Source organism: Mobula hypostoma, chromosome 15, assembly GCF_963921235.1.
Source record: "Mobula hypostoma chromosome 15, sMobHyp1.1, whole genome shotgun sequence".
In the NCBI taxonomy this organism is placed as follows: Eukaryota; Metazoa; Chordata; class Chondrichthyes; order Myliobatiformes; family Myliobatidae; genus Mobula; species Mobula hypostoma.
Genome location: NC_086111.1, coordinates 59,368,011 through 59,390,290, shown reverse-complemented (window position 1 = coordinate 59,390,290; position 22,280 = coordinate 59,368,011). Strand labels below are relative to the sequence as shown.

Genomic DNA, 22,280 nt, shown 5'->3' with positions numbered 1-22,280 from the left:
CATGAAGATAATTCCATGTATGATTTTCCTATCAGTTCCAGCTTGGCAAGATAGAGTAAGTGGCTATTTGAGACATTTCCAGTGGTTTTCAGTCAGAGATCAGGTTAGTTGCTACTGAAGTTTTACTTTAAAAATTCAGATGGGAACAGGAATGGGTAAAAAGTAGTGCCTTGCCTTAGTGAGGAAACAGTTGAATACAATAGATTTCCTGTCCATTACTGGATAGATAACACTGGAAAGGTCAAAGAGCATCCTCAAGTAGATGTCTAAAAGAGGAGGAAATTTGGAGGAGGATATTGTAGTCAATTGTGTCTAAGTTTATAAGGGAGTCACAGGGAAAGAACACCTTTCATTCACCCCTACTTGAGGATGAAAGTTGTGCCTTTGATGAGGTTTGTTCCTGTGTAAGGATATGGCAAAAGGTTAACTCCAGTGCTTCATTTGCAGAAAGACAGACAGACCTATAACAACACTCTTCAAAGGAGAAGTGAAGAATGGAGATGAGGCAGTATTTTGGAATAATGAAAGCGTTTAGAGACAGTGAAAGCAGATTTGCAAGGGAAGAACATAATACCAAATTGTTATCATCTAATATAAAGGCCAAGAGGTAGTTTTTAAGTGAATCAGCAGGAATAGATGCAAGGGAGTAATAAGTGGCTCTTGTATATATGGTAAGTTTACAGAAGACAAAAGAACTGAAGGGAGTTAAAGAGATAAGTGTAAAGGCAGAGGATAATGTGGGATAAGAATTACTTGATGAGCAAGAAAGGGTGCAGAGGATGTGAGATAGATGTTTCCAAAATAATATTTTATCACTCTATGAGCTGGTGCATGTTAGAGTGGTGGTAGTGAACAAGATAGTGGCAGTGTTGGACATAGTGGTAGTAAATGGAAGAAAAGTTTACACTGCACACAGCACATTTTCCTACCATTCACAGGATCTTTAAAAAGTAGGAAGTGCATTTGCTTGAGGGTAGTTGTGTGGCGGGTTCAATTGTTTTTTTCTCAATTTTTCCCATTTTCAACTCAGAAAACAACCGGTCAATTCCATTAATTATTTTAATCTACATGTGAAAGCGAAACATTTAGCACCATACGCTTTGATAGTGACAGTCTGTCCAATAATGTTGCAGATTGGGTTAAAAAAAAAGACAGGTGAATTTTATGCCAACAACATTTTACGCAATCAATCCTCGGAGGAGAAATTGCAAATTGACAGCGCACTGAGTGTCCTACCTGTAGTACTGCAGTTCCGATTCCAGTTGTACGATGTTCCTCTGTAAGAGAGGAACTTGTTTAGCTCTACTTTCCAGTTCTTTCACCTTTTCCAGGCTTCCCAGCAATGCGTGGCGCGCTTCTTCCACCCTCTTCCTCATCTGCTGTTGCTCCTTCTTCAGGCAGTCGTTGCACTCCTCCAGTTTCAGCAGAGCGCCCTGCGATCTGCTCAGCTCCCTCTCCATCTCCCGGTTGAACCTGATCGCCTCCTCGATCTGCCCGTCCCTGGAGATGCGGATCAGCTCGATTTCCTTCAAGACGCTCTGCAGTCCGTTCTTGGGACTGCCGTGGCCACGGAGATACCGGCAAGTGGCCGACCTGGTCCAGGCTAGGAAGCAGTTCTGCGACTCGTGGTTGGCGTGACTCTTCCACAGTCCCACTTGGAGCGCCAGGGATCGGGCATCGCTGCTCTGCAAGGCGGCTCTCATGTCCTCCACAAGCTCCCTCAGGCTTTCGTTCTCCTGCTCCAGCTTTGCGATCTTGTCCTCAGCTGCTTCCAGGGCTACTATGTCCTCGTAGCACTCCTTGGTGCAAGCACCGTGCCGCTCCCAGGACGGGCCACCTCGCTGCCTGTCTAGCGAGGATGCTCGGTTGCGTTTCTCTTTCCTGGGAGATCCCGAGGACGCCGTGCCTGTTGCTTTCTTCCTCCGTCGCAGAGGGCTCCTTAGGCGGATCTGCGTCTCGATGTGCTCGCTGTCCTTCCCGACTAGCAGCCGCCCCGTCTCGTACTGGCAGCCGGCTTTCGTGCTGAAGTGACCGCACAACTTGGCGTGGAACTGCCTGAAGTTCAGCTCCTTCGGCACCTGCTCCAGGATCCCCGCGCACTCTTCGGCTTCCGTGTGGTTATCCAACCCCAGGATCTCGCACAGGGTTTGGAAATCCTCTCCCGGGATCTTGCCCTCTCCTTCGTAATCCAAGTGATGGAAGATTTCCTGCAGGTACTGGTCCAGCCCCGTGGCCAGCACAATGATCTCGTTTTCCACCCCTCGGTCTAGTCCGTAGTGGTAAGCCAAGGCGCTGACTATCCACTGAGTCCGGCGAGCCGGGCACCTGTAAGGATCGCAAGTATCTGATCGATCCATCTCTTCGGAGGGAGCAATGCCTTTAAATGGGGTCAGCACTGAGAATCGGGGCCTGATTGCACTTTAAAGGCGCGGATCCGGCTTTTCCACCGGGCATAATGTTTTAGCAGCGGATCGGAGGACTGACATCGAAACCTGGCCGAGTTTGCCACTTTGCCCAGATTAAGCGCGCCTTGCCTGATGCTGCGAGTTTCGGCAGTTCTCTGCCGCAGTTGGAAGTGATCATCCGAAATCAAAGTCCACGCGTCCGTGACGCTACTGGGGGAGGGAGCAAATCAGGGAGCGCCGGACTGGAAACTTTACCGATCTTTTCAAAGTATGTCCTTTAAGAGAGACTCGATATTTTCCATTTTTGAAAACCTAGATGTTTGAGGATACCTTTCTTTTGAAACTATGCTTGTACTCACAAGACGCTTCTGTAGAAGCAGAAAATTACTTCTGCTACAGCTGCAGACTGCATGTTTTATTAATAAATGCAAATATAATCAGAGGGGTTCGGGGAGGTCTGGATCAAGCCCTTGTCTTTTTTTTTACCAGCTTCTCAGAAGAGGCTTTCGAAGCGTAGCAGAATTTCACAGAATCTTTGCAATAAAAATATTTTAGACATACTGCAGGTATTGGCAATTTGTAAAAATTAAAAACAACGAACTCTACATGTCAGGCAGCATCTGGAGGAGAAACCAAGTGAAAGTGTGCTCAGCCCCCTGCTCTGCCGGCTTTACACCAATGACTGTGTGGCTAAGCACGGCTCCAATGCCATTTTTAAGGTTGCTGATGACATCACTGTCCTAGACAGAATCAAAGGTGAAGATGAATCATCTTATAGGAGGGCGATTGAAAATTTGGCTGAATGGTGCCATGCCAACAACCCCTTGCTCACTGTCAGCAAGACCAAGGAGCTGATTATTGACTTCAGGAGAAGGAAGCCAGCAGTCCATGAGCCAGTCCTCATCAGAGGATCAGAGGTGGACAGGGTCAGCATCTTTAAATTCCTCAGTATTATTATTTCGGAGAACCTGAACTGGGCCCAGCAGGTAAGTGCAATTAACAGCGCCTCCACTTTCTTAGGAGTTTGTGCAGATTCGGCATGATATCTGAAATTCTGACAAACTTCGATAGATGTGTAGTGGAATGTACATTGACTGGCTGCATCACAGCCTGGTATGGAAATGCCAAAACTACAAAAAAGTAGTGGGTAGGGCCCCATCCATCATGGGTAAAGCCCTCCCCACCATGGAGCACATCTACATGAAACATTGTTATAGGAAAGCAGGGACACGCACCAGACAGGACGTGCTCGCTTCTCACCAGTGTCTTCAGGAGACTCTGTATTCACACCACCAGAGATTCAGGAACAGTTATTACCCCGCAATCATCAGACTCTTGAACCAAAGGGATTAACTTCACTTTCCCCATCATTGAAATATTCCCACAATCTATGGACTCATTTTCAAGGGCTCTTCATCTCACGTTCTCGATATTTATTGTTTATTTATTATTATTATTATTTCTTTCTTTTTGTATATGCACAGTTTGTTGCCTTTTGCACATTGATCTGTTTGCATGATTTAAGTTAATGTTTCAGGTTTGCTAAAACGTCATCCATCTGAAACCACAGAATTTCCCTGACTTGCCAAATATCTCGAGCGTTTTATTCTTTCACTTCAAATAGTTTTTGTGCAGGTAGGTAGTTGGCATATCAAGGAAAGAACCAGAAATGATTAAAAGTTATCAACAATAAACCCATTACAAGATCCATTCCAAGATATAGTGTAAACTTTGTCTTAACTCTGAACCCAATGACCCGTTTGTTATATCCTGCTTTGTGACTATTGTTTAGTGGCATTCATATCGACTGTGATGAAGTGCTTTGAAAGGCTAGTCATATCTAGATTCAACTCCTGCCTAAGCAAGGATTTGGACCCACTGCAATTTGCTTATCACCACAGTAGGTCTACAATGGAAGCTACCTCAATGGCTCTTCACCTGGCCTTGGATCACCCGGACTGACTGTTGATTACAGCTCAATGTTCAACACAATCATAAACTCAGTTCTAATCGACAAGCTTTTACAAGTGGTAACCTGCTGCGTGTGGTGTTCATTTTGATGAAAATGAATTAAAAGGTAGTTTATATTGAATCAATTGAGTCAATTTGTGTTGGGTCCCGGCATTTATGAGCTGTCCTTACAATATAATTAATATGGCCAATAAGCACAACATCTGTTTCTTGTACTGTGTGTAAGGGGGTTCACTGTAATGCTAACTATGCTAACTATCTGCTCAGGCTTATAAAATGGCTTCCCTGTAATGCTAACTGCTGAGGTAATGGGTTTTCCTGTAGCTGCGATGTTTGGGTTATAATTGCAGATAACGGGGAACTAAACAATGGGGGAACATGTTATTCTATCTTGTATATCTCGTTCGTGGTCTTTTCGTCGAGGAGAGATGAAGAGGAAGGACGCGCTCGGAGCGCTCTGGTACACCACCGGGGTGGTCCCAGCCAAGGATCGTCAGAGTTCGGAGGAGATCGATTGCTGGAAAGGAAACTTGGTTCCATGAACTCCAATGAATTTATTTGTGCACAGACTGTTTAAAACCAAATATAAGTGGAGTCTTTATCTTTTATATTTTGTTTCTCTACTAACCACAGTCACAGTAAGATTTATGAAGTATAATTATTTAATTGCTTGTTGTGTACTGTCTGATTTTTGCATCGTGGGTCTGTACTGGGGTACATTACACAGCATCCACACAAACTTGATTATGCAGTTTGGCAGGGCTGAAGACCACTTCCTCTAGACCAACACGAGCTGAGTGAGCCTGAAACTTACATTTGGGGGCTCGTCCGGGATTTGAACCCAGGACCTCTCGCATGAACAGTTGCCACTTCCTCAGAGCTCAATTCAGGCAACTGTTTGGTCTTCAGAGCAGTCAGATTACAGCAAACAGTGGGCAGAGCATCATCAGAAACCCCCAATTGATCCACTGCTCGATCCGGCCTCAACTTGTCCTTGGCCTTCACGGCAATCACAAACTGACACATGGCCTTCACCCCAGGGGCAAGAACGCTCTCCCACTCCTCGTCCTTGTCTAATCCCTCATGCATCTCTACGGGGCCAAGTTTGAGGTGAGGACGGACAACAATCCTCTCACTTATATCCTGACCTTGGCGAAACTGGACGCCACAGGCCATCGGTGGTTGGTAGCGTTGTCACAGGAGGTAGTACGAGATGTGAAGGTTAACCAGCCCTCGGCTTCCTTTGCTGAGTATCTGGACACCTTGGAAAGCGCGTTTGGGTTGACTGGGAGTTCCTGGGAGCTTCTAGGGGAATTTCAAAACACGCGTCAGGAGCAGGGTGAGAAGCTCTCGGCGTACCTTTTCCAGCTAGAGAGACGGCTCAACGGGCTGTGGCGCCGGGGCGGAGGGGGAGTTGGATCAGTTAAGGATGGAGCAGGTAACTAGGGGCACCCAGGCTGAGGACAAGATTGCTTGGAGTCTCCGGCAGTCCTATAAAACGTGCCCCCTCCATTGTCCGTTCAGCTGATCAGGGATGTGCGGGAGCATTGGGCCCGCAGGAGGATTCTGGCAACAGGGTGCAATCCTCATTTGTAGCCCCTTGTGGTGAAGGGATCGGAGCCAGCTCCACCTAGTCATTGGCACTATTTGGTACATGGTTAAAAAGGGGGATATGGCTCAGGCGGAGAAGACGAAACACGTTTCGGTGCCTTCACTACTGAAAGAATGGCCTCAGTTGAAGTTGAAGAACCAAATCTTATACCGGGTCACGTCACCCCCGGACCGACCTGGGCATCGCCAGCTGTTCCTGCCTGAGAAGTATCAGAAAATTGCGTTCAATTCACTTCATGATGATTCTGGACATCTGGGAGTGGAAAAGACCTATTGCTCAAAGGCCGATTGCTGTATGTGCTACACACTGATGCCAGCCGAGAGGGGCTAGGTGGCGTCCTGTATCAGGATCAAGGCACGGGGTTGCAGATGTCCTACCTCTCCCAGAAGTTCTGGGAGTCTCCCGCATATTGATAGCGGCTCCCTGACGCCCGCAAATTATATAGAATATCCCGGAAATTGATTTTTTTGAGGGGGGAGCATCCTGATTGGTCTCTCTTTGTGCTAAGTAGACCTAACAGTTTTCTCTGTGGGCAGGCTTTACAGTCGACCTCTCTCTCTTTCATTGTCCATTAGTTCAGTTCAGTGTCCTGCAGTGCCATGACAGAGCACTTAGCCATTAACAATGAGACTGCCAACAAAATACTCAACAAGGAATATATATGTATGTGTGTGTGTAAATAGTTTCAATATGTGATCAAATAAATTGCTGTGTTCTTTCATAATCAAATGTCCCGTATACATACACCCTTGGAGGTTGACGGGGGGTGGGGGGCGGTGGTGGTGCTACCTCCCTGAAATGAGTTTTTGCAGGGTGGGATTCTGGGGTTGAGGTCGGTGGCCTTTGTCAGCCGGAGTCTGTGACCCTCTGAGAGAAACTATCCCACTCACAAGTTGGAATTCCTGGCGTTGAAATGGGTGGTGGTGGATAGGCTGAGTGAGCAGCAGACAATGCAGAAATCCACGAGCTGTAATATATCCCTGCCTTCGGAAATTGAGCAGAGCCTGGGGTCCGTGGCCTGGGAGACCGAGAAAGATCAGATAAAGACTGAAATTGAGAAGCTGCATCAGGAGTTACTGACCTTGATGGACATGGACCACTCTGATAGTTTGACTGGATCTCCAGGCAGCCCTCTCGCACCTGAAAGGTTTGGTCCAGATTGTAGACCAGCTGGTACCGGTTCACCCAGAAGATGACCCTATTGGATGCTGTGTGAGCGCCCTCTTAAATTACTGTTATTATGGATGCAGCTGAGTTCGAGCGCTGGTGTGCAGCTGTAGGTCTGCCACTGAGTAATGCGTGGGGGTTGAGTGGGGTAGAGGTTGGTACCCCGAATGATGTGTTACCTCGATTTTTGAGTATGATTGAAGTTGATGGCAAAGTTGAAATCGTATCGCGAAGTTATGATGAAGAGACGAGATCAGACCTGGTGTTGGTGCAGGCGAGCACTGAACCGACAGCTGCAGAACCGACTGCGGGAGCTGAGTTGCCAGCAGCTAGGGTCGGCCGCCAAGCAGAATCGGGGAAATAATAGGAGGTATGATCAGAAAGTGAAGTTCGCCCAACTACTACCGGGAGACTAGCCCCTCATACGGAATTTGGGACGACCCAGACAGCACAAGTTGTATGACCGCTGGGCGGCCACACCCCATGTGGTGGAGAGTCAGGTGCCAAACCTACCTGTTTTCCGGGTGAGACCAGAGGAGGGGAAGGGGCCTGTTGAGATTCTTCTTCGGAACCAGCTGTTACACCTGGGGCAGGAGGTGCAGGTAGACCGAGAGCGCGACTTGGAGCCTACACCGAGTACGAGGACTCTGTGGAACCGCAGGGTGACGGAAGAGCCCACCGCGGAGGAGATTGGGCCAGGCCCAGCCCCGGAGAGGGATACTGATTCAGATGTGTGGTATGTGCTGCCGTTCGCTAACTCCTCCGTGATGGAGGAAGAGACTCCTGGCCCTTCTCCCACTGAGTCAGGTGAGGCGAGGGGGGCTATTGGTGGGCAGCCTGCGGTACAGCAGGACTCTGAAGGAGAGGAGGTGGGGCCCGAACATGGGACAGGGAGCTCCGTCTTGCCGAGGGACTTGAGTGACAGATCGTGGGAGATTTCGCTCGGCAGGCCCAAAGAGTCTTCAGTTTGTCCAGTAGTGCCTGAGCCGGAAGAGTCACAACAAGGGGTACAGAGGTCTCAGAGAATTAGGAACCCCCCTGGATAGGTTGGCCTATGTAGCGCCTGGGAAGGAGGGTGTGATCTCTATTGTTTTGGGGAGTTATGTCACTGCTTTCTGCACCTGGATTGGGCTCTGTGTTTTGCAGGAAGGGTTGGCGAATTATCTTAATGTCATGAGGCCATGACTAAATTTGGTCGGGGGAGGAGAGTGTAAGGGGGTTCTCTGTAATGCTAACTATGCTAACTGCTCAGGCTTCTCTGTAATGCTAACTGCTGAGGTAATGGGTTTTCCTGTAGCTGCAACGTTTGGGTTATAACTACAGATAACAGGGAACTAACCAATAGGGGGGACATGTTATTCTATCTTGTACGTCTGGGAATCGAGCTTGTTCGCGGTCTTTTCGTCGAGGAGAGGAGAAGAGGAAGGGCGTGCTTGGAGCGCTCTGGTAGACCACCGGGGTGGTCCCAGCCGAGGGTCGTCGGAGTTCGGAGGAGATCGATTGGTAGAAAGGAGACCTGCTTCTGTGAGCTCCAATGAATTTATTTGTGCACAGACTGTTTAAAACCAAGTACAAGTGGCGCCTTTTTCTTTTATATTTTATTTCTTTACTAACCACATAGTCACAGTAAGATTTATAAAGTGTAATTATTTAATCGCTTATTGTGTACTGTCTGATTTTTGCATCGTGGGTCTGTACTGGGGTACATTACACAGTATCCACACAAACTTGATTACGCAGTTTGGTGGGGCTGAAGGCTGTTTCCCCGAGACCAACACGAGCTGAGCGAGCCTGAGGCTTACATGTGGATTCTGGTTAATTGGGTAACTTCGGAACTAGTATATTTTGGCCCAATTAGCCAAAGTTTCATGGAAATAGTTTAAAAGGTATACAAAGGACAAACTGAGCAACAAGTTTTGTATTTAAATAAAATGCAGAACAAATTAGAGCACAACCAATAGTACTACAGTAGTATAAAATTGTGTATTAGTTCCTAATAGTTATCGACAAAGGAGTTCATCCAGTGTATGCAATGATCAAAATCAGCACAGACACCTGGAACAAATAATGGACTGCCTTCGTACAATGCTATCGACGATTGCATCCTCCAAACCTTCATTTTCATTGTGACATACAAAATGATTGTTGATACCTTCAAATTCCTTGTAGTTCCTAACTTGTTGAAGTAGTGAAATGGTTTCATTATCACTTACAGCTGCCTCTGGAATCTCCAAGCCTGAATGCTTGAAACTGCAGTGAGCAAAGGAGTTTGGAATTATCTTACTGCTTAACTCTCACCAACTAGCAATGATAAAATTCACTGCTTTTTGGAAAACAAACATATGCAATTGACACTAGTTGAAAACTGTTTGTTCGAATCATGGTATAGCATCTAACAGTCACGCAGGTGCATGTGACTGATCTGCCCTCACCTCATCCTCCCACTGCCGCACTAGGGATGGGGGTTCCTCTTGCCCTCGCGTACCACTCCACTAGCCTCCACATACAGCACATAATTCTCCATAGCAGACATCCCACCTCTCCCGGAAGTTTCGGGGGTCTCCTGCATATTGATAGTGGCTCCCTGACACCCGGAAATAATATACAATATCCTGGAAATAGATTTTTTTGAGAGGGAGAGGAAGAGGGAGAGCGAGCATCCATTATTGGTCTCTCTTCATGCTAAGAGTGGTCCCCAACCACCAGGCCGTGAGGAAACGATATGAGTCAGCTGCACCTTTCCTCATTCCCTGTCATGCACTGTTGAATTAATGCATGAGAGGTCATCAGTGACCCAAGACGTGCAAAGGAATGGGTCCGTGACCCATTTGTGAATGTCCCCGGTGAATCATCCATGTCAGCGCGGGATAAAGATCAACTCCTCGAGCTTGCAAATGACGACAGGCTGAAAAGTATGTTTGACATAACATCTCTGCCGGCATTCCGGATCAAAGTCAAGGCTGAATATCTCGAGATAGCTACGAAAGCACTGAAAATGTTGCTTCCATTTCCAATATATTTCTGCGAAGCGGAGTTTTCTGCAATGAATGCAACGAAAACTAAATTGCAGAATAGACTGGACATAAGGAAGTATCACTGTCTCCCATCACCCCTCGATAGGACCGTGTTGTTGCAGGAAAACAAGCCCAGGGCTCCCACTGATTCAGCAATATTGGTGTGTTGCAATGATTTTATATGTTCACATGAGGAAAATATGCGCTGTGTGTTTAATATCCAAACGTTACTTAAAATGTTATGATGCTATTGACTTATAAGTGACTTATAATTCAGTGGTTCCAAACCTCCAGGCCGCGAAGAATACAGCGGTGGCCGGAACGCACCCAGCATATCTTTAAGAAAAAAGCTGAAATAAACAAGCTAATTAATTAGGTGCGTAATTGCCGATTGTATCGTCTCTGATCTGGGCCGACATTTACGTGCCAGGCGGCACCTAATCAATTAGCTTTTTTATTTCGGCTTTTTTCTTAAAGGTGTGCTGGGTGCGTTCCGGCCACCGCTGTACCGCTGCATTCTTCGCGGCCCAGAGGTTTGGGACCACTGTTATAATTGGCTTATCACTACATTCATTCGAGGAAAATATGCACTGTGTGTTTAATATTAAATTTGTTAGATAAACCCTTTTAGAAATGAAATTGAGTGTATTAGCCACTTACAGGTGACTTATAGTTGACTTATCACCTAAATTCTGGTCGTGATTAACACCCCCTCCCCCTTGGTCGGCCAGTCCGCAAGTATATTGTCAATATTAAACTGGTCCGTGGTGCAAAACAGGTTGGAGACCCCTGATTTAAACTAGCTGGTTGGCTGCCAAGGAGTTACGCTATTGATGTCCTACGTGATGAGGCCAAACTCCCTGTAGACTTGCTTAAAGTTGTAATAGAATAAACATGATAATATAATATAAGTACATATTTTAATGTCACATTTGCTGCATATACTCAACTTGGTTTACAGATTAGACAAAATCACTAAACAAAGTATTACATACACGACGGGGCGTGGGCAGAATATGGGGTCGCGGGGGGTGGAGGTGCTACCTCCTTGAAATGAGTTTTTGCAGGGTGGGATGTCTGCCATAGGTTCTGCGATCTCCAACAGGATCCCACATCTTTCTCTCCCCCTCCACTTTCTGCAGGGATCACCCCTTACGTGACTCCTTTGTCCACTTATCGATCCCCACTGACCTCCTTCCTGGTGCTTACGCTTGCAAGCGGAAAAAGTGCCACACCTCCTCCCTCACTACCATTCAGGGCCCTAACCAGACTTTCCAGGTGAGCTGACACTTCACCTGCGAGTCTGTTGAGGCCATCTACTGTATCTGGTGCTCCTGGTGTGGCCTCCTGTATATCGGTGGGATGCAACATAGATTAGGAGACTGCTTCGTTGAGCACCTTTGCTCCATCCGCCGCAAAAGCTGGGATTTCCTGATGGCCACCTATTTCAATTCTACTTCTCGTTCCCATTCTGATATGTCTATCCATGGCTTCCTCTACTACTGTGATGGGGCTGCGCTCAGGTTGGAGGAACACCACCTTATATTCTGTCTGGGTAGCCTCCAACCTCATGGCATGAACATCGATTTCTCAAACCTCTGGTAATTTCTCCCCACCTTCTCTGCTTCAATATTTCCCATTCCAGTTTCCCTCTCACACCTTCTCTTCTTCCCTGCTCATCGCCTCCTCTGGTTCTCCTCCCCCCTTCTCTTTCTTCCACGGTCTCTGTCCTCTCTTATCAGATTCCCCCTTCTCCAGCCCTTTATCTCTTCCACCAATCAACTTCCCCGCTCTTTACTTCACCCCTCCCCCTCTTCCAGGTTCACCAATCACCTTGTGCTTCTTCCTCCCATCCCCCCACCTTCTTAGTCTGACTCCTTCCCCCTTCCTTTCCGGTCCAGATGCAGGGTCTCGGCCTGAAACGTCAACTGATAACTCTTTTCCATAGATGCTTCCTGGCCTGCTGGGTTCCTCCAGCATTTTGTGTGTGTTGCTTAGAATTTGGGAAGCTGGCCAGAAGAATTTTGGAATAGTATCAGAAAACTTCAGCAGTCTGTGAGTTGATAGATAAGGAGGTTTGGAAATGTAAGTGAATTGTCTTTGTAATTACACCTCATTAAATGTAAAGTTGAGTTGCATTTTGGGTCTGGATCTGCAGCCTTGCTTGATCAATCATAAACATGCGTTGAACTTGACTATAATTGTCTAATTCAGATCAAGCTCTGTATGAATTATCAGACAAGGATGACCACCTTGAGAAGTGAGTGAGCAGGTTGGGTTCATTCAGTCTTGTCATCTGCTCGAAACACAGTTTTGGAGTTAAGATACATGAAACTGCCTAGCCAGTTTGTGTTCCTTCCCAGCTTATTATAATTGCACTATTTGTTAATTCTATCAGTACAGTTATAAGCCTGAGAATCTCTGAATTAGTTTTAATATCACTGGCATACTATGTCATGAACGAAGGGTCTCGGCCTGAAACGTCGACTGCGCCTCTTCCTATAGATGCTGCTTGGCCTGCTGCGTTCACCAGCAACTTTGATGTATATTGCTTGAATTTCCAGCATCTGCAGAATTCCTGTTGTTTATGTCATGAAATTTGTTGTCTTTGTAGCAGCAACCAATGCAATACACAATAATAGGAAAAAACTGTGAATTACAGTAAGCGTGTGTGTATATATATATATGATAGTTTAAGTAAGTAGTGCAAAAATAGAAATAAAAAAGGTAATGAGGCAGTGTTCATGCGGTCAATGTCCATTCAGAAATCAGAAGGCAGAAAAGAGGGGAAGAAGCTGTTCCTGAATTGCTGAGTGTGTGTCTTCAGGCTCCTGTACCTCCTTCCTGATGGTAGCACAGAGAACAAAGCATGTCCTGGGTGATGGGCATCCTTAATGCTGGATGCTGTCTTTTTGAGGCATCACTCCTTGTAGCTGTCCTGGATGCTACAGAGGCTTGTGTCCATGATGGAGCTGATTGAGTTTACAACTCACTGCAGCTTATTTTGATCCTATACAGTAGCCCTTCACACCGCCCCCCCCACCCCACCAGATGGTGACGTAGCCAGTGAGAATGCTCTCCATGGTACATCTGTAGCAATTTGCAAGTGTCTTTGGTGACATACTAAACCTCCTGAAACTCCTAATAAAATATAGTTGTTATGCCTTCTTTGTAGCTGCGTCGATATGTTTACTTTAAAATCATTATAGAGAGAAGGGGTTTCCATATCCAACTGGTCAACACACATAAAATGTTGGAGGAATTCAGCAGGCCAGGCAACTTTAGAAAAAAGTACAGTCAACGTTTCAGCCCAAAATGTCTGCTGTACTTTTTTCCATAGATGCTGCCTGCCCTGCTGAGTTCCTCTAGCATTTTTGTGTGTGTTGCTCAGATTTAAGGCATCTGCAGATTCTCTCTTTTTTCAGATCCAAATGGTGGAGGGTTTGGACGAAGATAAACTACAGTAAATGATATCAAAAGGCATGGCAGTTGAAGGGAAGGTCTGCACAAGAATTACAGGAATAACATCAATTCTAGCTTTTAGATTTTGTTTTTATTTTATAAAATACAGGATTAATTGCATTAATTTGACCATTTTCAATTATAAATTACTCTGATTTTATTTTCATTGTTCACTTTGAGATATGGATATTAACAGCAAAGCCAGCATTTGTTGTCCTTCAAAAGTTTCCCTTGAGAAAATAATAGTGTGCCTTCCCCTTGAGCAGATTATACATTTAATAAGGGTAATTCCGAAGTACAGTTAAGTGGAGAGTTCCAACATATTGACCAAGGAAAAATGAGAACAAATGTCATAAAAAACACAGACAAGATTGTATAGCTGAACGGCAACTTTAAGCTAGTACGATTGGTGAGGATGTTTATAGCTCTTTATCCTCTTCAGCTTGTTGGATGATCGCATTTGTTACATTAATGGCCAGAAGACCCATTTTATTGAATTGGAAAGATACCAATCCCCCTACTACATTTAAATAGTTTTCCCAAACTATATCATGTTTAAATTTAGAAAAAATCAGAAGTGTCATTTTTGATCCTTTGGTTAAATTTGAAGAGACTCGGAAGCCATTTATTCAACATTTTCATATGATGTAGTTTGACCTTTTCCAAATCCTTTTTTATTAACTTAGGATATATGAACAGAGGAGTGGAGTTGTTGACATTAATGAATGTATTCGATCTAATATATTTTTTGGATCTAGTAGTTTAGTTTTTTTTTTAGCTTTTTTGTTTTTTGGGGTTTTTCTTTGTGATATCCTTTTTCTTTTTATTTCTTTTTAACCATATAACAATTACAGCACGGAAACAGGCCATCTCGGCCCTTCTAGTCCGTGCCGAACGCTTACTCTCACCTAGTCCCACCGACCTGCACTCAGCCCATAATCCTCCATTCCTTTCCTGTCCATATACCTATCCAATTTTTCTTTAAATGATAATATTGAACCAGCCTCTACCACTTCTACTGGAAGTTCGTTCAACACTTACTTCAAGCTCCCCTGTCCTCCCCTGATAATTGACTTATCACTATATTCATGCAAGGGAAATATGCGCTGTGTGTTTAATTTTAAATTTGCTAGATAAACCCTTTTAGAAACGTAATTGAGTGTATTAGCCACTTATCACCTATATTCCGGTCGTGATTAACAGCACCCACCGCCCCAAACAGAATTGCCAAAAACAATTTGTGGAAAAAAGTTTAGAAGTCTATTACACTTGTATTATCTGTAGTTTCTTTTGTATATGTTTATTACCTATAATGTAATTCCAATCTCTTTGTATCACTATTGTTATTATGTTTATGAACTTGAAAACTAATAAAAAGATTAAAAAAGAAAAGAAGAGGATGGTTAAGGTGGTGAAAAGGGTCCATATCTTGTGAAATGGTTTCTCGAACATACTGTTGAGTATTTTCTGTTTTGCTGGACTTGGATCCATCAGTCAAGTGGAGAACATTCTCACATACACCCTGATTTGTTCTTTATAAAAATAAAGGTTTTAAAAGGTGAACAAGGAACACAATGGCAGCAGGATATCTAACTTCTGATCTACTGCAATGGAAAGAAAGGAAGACAGCATTAGAAATAAATTCAAATGAAATAATTAATAACAGTTTAATAGAAGTCCCCAATGTATTACATGTGAGTTGTGGAAACAAGAGCAAATTCAACATCTGTTCTTTATGCAGCCACTGCAGATTTCTCAGCTCTTCAGTGTAAATGAAATCATCTGAAAGTAAGCTTTGCACTTGCCAGTTCATGGCCGTATTGTGAATAGTGGATTAGACTATAAAGCATAGGAGCAGAATTGGACTGTCCAGTCCATTTTTTACCAAAAGAACGAGCCCACCCCCTCTGCCCACGTGTTTGTCTCTTCAATAGGATGTGTATCCTTGGATGATTATCTCCAAGTTGTGATCTTCTTTCAATCATAAATCCTTATTTCAATTTAATATGCAAATAGTAAATAAGTGAAAGAAGCAGTTGAAGTCAACGTGACTCATAGCTTTCAAATCCCATATTTAATTAATTTTCCTACCAGTGAATATCGTCTAAACTGCACACTAAACTCCTATCATGTTTGGCAAATATTCAAGCAAACATTTCTATGTTAATTTAAAAGTAATCCATGAAATTCTTACATCTACATCCAATGCTCAGCAGATGCAGTAGCAATTGAACTTTTGAAATAGTATCTTGAAATCATTAATGTGCAGAAATACAATTTAATGGAGGCAATTTTTAATTCAGTTTTGTTCATGCAAGACAAAATCTGAGCAAAAGTTTGTCAAAAATTTTAAGCATTAACATCCAGAAAAACAGTGGAAGTATTGAGAAGTGTCGAGAATCCACCCCAGCACCTCTCTGCTCACAACATCTCATCCTAACCCACCACTTTTATCACCCACATAGATTGAGGGCAAAGGCATAGCCCCTTACTCTATAACAAATATCAGCATAAATTTGTGAGCAGCACCTGCTATTTCCACTTGATCTGGGTTGCAATAAAGCAGCAAGACATTTTAGAAAACATTCAGCTTTTTGTTGAGTTGCTTCATTAGCCATCTGTTTTTTTAACAATGAATGTTAAAAAAGTACAATCTGTAAAACTGCAAATATTCCAAATGCCATTAACAACATTGTGTTAATTGGATAGGAAGGATCTCGAGGGGGGGTTCAGGAGAATCACCAAATTAATGTTGATAGCATATTGTGTAGAGAGCTGGAAGCATATGCCCGTACAAGAATTTCAGGTTGTGTATTGTATAGTTCTCTGATTTTAAATAGAATTATTGAACTATTTAGGGTAGTAGGTTCTTTTTCAGTAAAGATACGGGTTCCATAACAAAATCAGGATTCCATTTCATTGTAACATTGTTGGTACTCAGCAGACTCTGACAATTTTGTTGGTAACTGGGTCTATAAGGCTACTGGAAGATGCTTTTGATCATTTTATATGGATGGACCATTCTCCAAAGCAACTTGGGCTGCTGATTCCTGAGTCTTTCTACATCACCACAGCAAACACCCTTGCAGTACAGTCAAAAATGCATTGTCTAAATCCCAGCATGTGTTTGTGGCATTCTATTTATTTTGGCATGGAATGAGAATAAGTTAATGGATAGGAATCACAGTGAAAATAAAGAGATCTTTCTCAAACTGCCAGGCTGACTAGTTGGGTAACCTCCAAAGGTTGCAAAGTTAAATTCTGTGACATAAGGGACAGCAGAGATTTGCTCCAGATGAGCTCAATGCCTCCTATACTCACTTTGACCACCAGAACTGGGAGGAACCATCGTGTGCCCCATGTCTCCTGATGATCCTTTGGTCTCAGTATCTGAAGATGACTTGCGGGCATTCCTTCAAGAGAGTGAATCTAAGGAAAGCATCCGGTCCGGAAGGAGTACTTGGCCGAGTACTGAAGACCTGTGTTGATCAGCTGGCTGGTGTGTTCAACCTCTCGCTCCTGCAGTGTGTGGTACCCACCTGTTTCAGGCAGGCTTCAATCGCACCAGTGCCCAGGAAGAGTGTGGTAACCTGTCAAAATGACTATTGCCCAGTGGCACTTACATTCACAGTGATGAGGTGTTCTGTGAGGTTGGTGTTGAAGTGCATCAGCTCCTGTCTGAGTTGCAGCTTGGATCCGCTCAGACTTGCCTAATGAAGCAACAGGTCTACAGCAGATGCCATCTGCATGCAACCCTGGAAAGTCAAGATGGTAAAAATGCATACATCAGGATGTTTTTTATCAATTAAAAAGTTTGAACGGTGACCAGCGGTGCTCCACAGAGATCTGTTCTGGGACCTCTCCTCTTTGTGATTTTTATAAATGACCTGGATGCGGAAGTAGAAGGGTGGGTTAGTAAGTTTGCTGATGACTCTAAAATTGGGGATGTTGTGGATAGTCTGAAGCCATCGTTGTAGCGGCCATCGTTGGAGTGGACTGAGTCAGAGTGGACAGCTTTGGCTCAACAGGCTTCGGCGACAACAGGCAGAGGCCAGGGTAGGTTCTGGTAAGTTTTTTGTTCAGATTGTCTAGCGTAGAGAGAATGCCAGGCAGGATGTTGGAATGCTCCTCTTGCAGGATGTGGGAGGTCAGGGAACCCTCCGGTGTCCCTGACGACGACACCTGCAAGAAGTGCATCCAGCTGCAGCTCCTGACAAACCGCGTTAGGGAACTGGAGCAGGAGCTGGATGACCTGCGGATCATTCAGGAGAATGAGGAGATTATAGATCATAGCTACAGGGTGGTAGTTATGCCAAAGGAGCAGAGGACAGGAAATTGGGTCACTGTCAGGCGAGGGAAGGGGAAAGGGCAGGCAGAGCAGGGTTCCCCTGTGGCCATTCCCCTCAGCAACAAATATCCTGCATTGGATACTGTTGGGGGGGATGACTTACCTGGGACTAGCTGCAGTAGCCGGATCTCTGGCACTGAGTCTGGCTCTGCAGTGCAGAAGGGAAGGGGGAAAAAGAGGAGAGCGGTTGTGATAGGGGACTCGATAGTTAGAGGTGCAGATAGGAGGTTCTGTGGTCGTGACAGAGAATCCAGGATGGTTTGTTGCCTCCCAGGTGCCAGGGTCAAGGATGTCTCTGATCAATTGCATGACATTCTGAAGTGGGAGGGTGACCAGCCAGATGTCGTGGTGCACATAAGCACCAATAACGTAGCAAGGAAGAGTGAAGAGGTCCTGGACAGTGAGTATAGAGAGCTTGGTAGGAAGTTGAAAAGCAGGACCTCAAGGGTGGTAATCTCAGGATTGCTACCTGTGCTAGGTGCCAGTGAGGGTAGGAATAGGATGCTCTGGAGGAGGAACAAGTGGCTGAGGAACTGGTGTAGGGGCAGGGTTTCAGATTTCAGGATCATTGGGACCTCTTCTGGGGCAGGTGGGACCTGTACAAGAGAGACGGGTTACACTTGAACCACAGGGGGACCAATATCCTTTCAGGGAGGTTTGTTAGTGCTATTGGGGAGGCTTTAAACTAGATTTGCAGGGGGATGGGAACCAGAGTGCCAGAGCTGACAGTGGGGCTGGGGTGAAAATAAATGATATTGAAAGTTTAAGCAAATCCGCTGATAGAAAGGTTGTGAGTGGTGGTAAAAATCTTCTGAGGTGTATATATTTCAATGCTAGGAGTATTGCGGGGAAGGCGGATAGTTGAGGGTGTGGATTGACACGTGGAATTATGATGTTGTAGCAATTAGTGAAACTTGGCTACAGGAGGGGCAGGACTGGCAGCTTAATATTCCAGGTATCCGATGTTTCAGATGTGATCGAGGCAGAGGAATGAAAGGTGGGGGAGTAGCATTGCTTGTTAGGGAAAATATTACAGCAGTGCTTAGGCAGGACAGATTAGAGGGCTTGTCTACTGAGTCCTTATGGGTGGAGCTGAGAAACAGGAAAGGTATGGCCACATTAGTGGGATTGTATTACAGACCACCCAATAGTCAACGAGACTTGGAAGAGCAAATCTGCAGAGAGATAGCAGACAACTGCAGGAAACATAAAGTTGTGGTGGTAGGGGATTTTAATTTTCCATACATTGATTGGGACTCCCATACTGTTAGGGGTCTAGATGGTTTAGAGTTTGTAAAATGTGTTCAGGAAAGTTTTCTAAATCAGTATATAGAGGGACCAACTGGAGGGGATGCAATATTGGATCTCCTGTTAGGAAACGAATTAGGGCAAGTGACGGAAGTCTGTGTAGGGGAGCACTTTGGTTCCAGTGATCATAACGCCATTAGTTTCAATTTGATCATGGACAAGGATAGATCTGGTCCTAGGGTTGAGATTCTGAACTGGAAGAAGGCCAAATTTGAAGAAATGAGAAAGGATCTAAAAAGCGTGGATTGGGACAGGTTGTTCTCTGGCAAAGATGTGATTGGTAGGTGGGAAGCCTTCAAAGGGGAAATTTTGGGAGTGCAGTGTTTGTATGTTCCTGTCAGGATTAAAGGCAAATTGAATAGGAATAAGGAACCTGGGTTCTCAATGGATATTGCAACTCTGATAAAGAAGAAGAGGGAGTTGTATGACATGTATAGGAAGCAGGGAGTAAATCAGGTGCTTGAGGAGTATAAGAAGTGCAAGAAAATACTTAAGAAAGAAATCAGGAGGGCTAAAAGAAGACATGAGGTTGCCTTGGCAGTCAAAGTGAAGGATAATCCAAAGAGCTTTTACAAGTATATTAAGAGCAAAAGGATTGTAAGGGATAAAATTGGTCCTCTTGAAGATCAGAGTGGTCGGCTTTGTGTGGAACCAAAGGAAATGGGGGAGATCTTAAATAGGTTTTTTGCGTCTGTATTTACTAAGGAAGCTGGCATGAAATCTATAGAATTGAGGGAATCAAGTAGTGAGACCATGGAAACTGTACAGATTGAAAAGGAGGAGGTGCTTGCTGTCTTGAGGAAAATTAAAGTGGATAAATCCCCGGGACCTGACAGGGTGTTCCCTCGGACCTTGAAGGAGACTAGTGTTGAAATTGCGGGGGCCCTGGCAGAAATATTTAAAATGTCACTGTCTACGGGTGAAGTGCCGGAGGATTGGAGAGTGGCTCATGTTGTTCCGTTGTTTAAAAAAGGATCGAAAAGTAATCCAGGAAATTATAGGCCGGTGAGTTTAACGTCAGTAGTAGGTAAATTATTGGAGGGAGTACTAAGAGACAGAATCTACAAGCATTTGGATAGACAGGGACTTATTAGGGAGAGTCAACATGGCTTTGTGCGTGGTAGGTCATGTTTGACCAATCTATTGGAGTTTTTCAAGGAGGTTACCAGGAAAGTGGATGAAAGGAAGGCAGTGGATATTGTCTACATGGACTTCAGTAAGGCCTTTGACAAGGTCCGGCATGGGAGGTTAGTTAGGAAAATTCAGTCGCTAGGTATACATGGAGAGGTGGTAAATTGGATTAGACATTGGCTCGATGGAAGAAGCCAAAGAGTGGTGGTAGAGAATTGCTTCTCTGAGTGGAGGCCTGTGACTAGTGGTGTGCCACAGGGATCAGTGCTGGGTCCATTGTTATTTGTCATCTATATCAATGATCTGGATGATAATGTGGTAAATTGGATCAGCAAGTTTGCTGATGATACAAAGATTGGAGGTGTAGTAGACAGTGAGGAAGGTTTACAGAGCCTGCAGAGGGTCTTGGACCAGCTGGAAAAATGGGCTGAAAAATGGCAGATGGAGTTTAATACTGACAAGTGTGAGGTATTGCACGTTGGAAGGACAAACCAACGTAGAACATACAGGGTTAATGGTAAGGCACTGAGGAGTGCAGTGCAACAGAGGGATCTGGGAATACAGATACAAAATTCCCTAAAAGTGGCGTCACAGGTAGATAGGGTCGTAAAGAGAGCTTTTGGTACATTGGCCTTTATTAATCGAAGTTTTGAGTATAAGAGCTGGAATGTTATGATGAGGTTGTATAAGGGATTGGTGAGGCCGAATCTGGAGTATTGTGTTCAGTTTTGGTCACCAAATTACAGGAAGGATATAAATAAGGTTGAAAGAGTGCAGAGAAGGTTTACAAGGATGTTGCTGGGACTTGAGAAACTCAGTTACAGAGAAAGGTTGAATAGGTTAGGACTTTATTCCCTGGAGCATAGAAGAATGAGGGGAGATTTGATAGAGGTATATAAAATTATGATGGGTATAGATAGAGTGAATGCAAGCAGGCTTTTTCCACTGAGGCAAGGGGAGAAAAAAACCAGAGGACATGGGTTAAGGGTGAGGGGGTAAAATTTTAAAGGGAACATTAGGGGGGCTTCTTCACACAGAGAGTGGTGGGAGTATGGAATGAGCTGCGAGACAAGGTGGTAAATGCGGGTTCTTTTTTAACATTTAAGAATAAATTGGACAGATACATGGATGGGAGGTGTATGGAGGGATATGGTCCGTGTGCAGGTCAGTGGGACTAGGCAGAAAATGGTTCGGCACAGCCAAGAAGGGCCAAAGGGCCTGTTTCTGTGCTGAAGTTTCTATGGTTCTATGGTTCTATGGGTTCTCAGAGGTTACAGTGGGACATTGAAGGGTGCCAAACTGGGTTGAGAGGTGGCAGAAGGTGTTCAACCCAGATAAGTATGAAGTGGTTCATTTTGGAGGGCCAAATTTGAAAATAGAATATAATATTAATGGTAAGACTCTCTTGGCATTGTGGAAGACCAGCAAGGAGTTCATGTCCATAGGACACTCAAAGCTGCTGTGCAGGTTGACAGTGTTGTTAAGAAGGCGGATGGTGTGTTGGCCTTCATCATCCATAGGATTGAGTTCAAGAGCTGTGAGGTAATATTACAGCTACATAAGAACTTAAGTTACTCCCACTTGGAGTACTGTGTTCAGTTCTGGTCACCTCACTACAGGAAGGGTGTGGATACTATAGAGAGAGTGCAGAGGAGATTTGCAAGGATATTGTTTGGATTGGAGAGCATGCCTTATGAGAATAGGTTGATAGAATTTGGCCTTTTCTCTTTGGAGCAACAGAGGATGAGAGGTGACCTGATAGAGATGTATAAGATGATGGGAGGCATTGATCGTGTGGATTGCCAGAGGTTTTTCCCCAGGGCTGAGATGGCTAACATGAGGGGACATAGTTTTAAGTTGCT

At 44.6% G+C, this 22,280-nt stretch overlaps 1 protein-coding gene across 1 annotated transcript in view; it reads right to left on the bottom strand.

Annotated features, from left to right (window-relative positions):
* Positions 1–2,548, bottom strand: part of efcc1 (EF-hand and coiled-coil domain containing 1) — an 83,322-nt gene extending 80,774 nt beyond the window's left edge. Inside the window, 2 exon segments of the mRNA XM_063068142.1 lie at positions 1,237–2,393; positions 2,395–2,548. Of these exon segments, the coding sequence (XP_062924212.1) occupies positions 1,237–2,393; positions 2,395–2,454 (1,217 nt within the window). The 5' untranslated portion in view covers positions 2,455–2,548.
* Between the last annotated feature and the right edge of the window lie 19,732 nt (positions 2,549–22,280).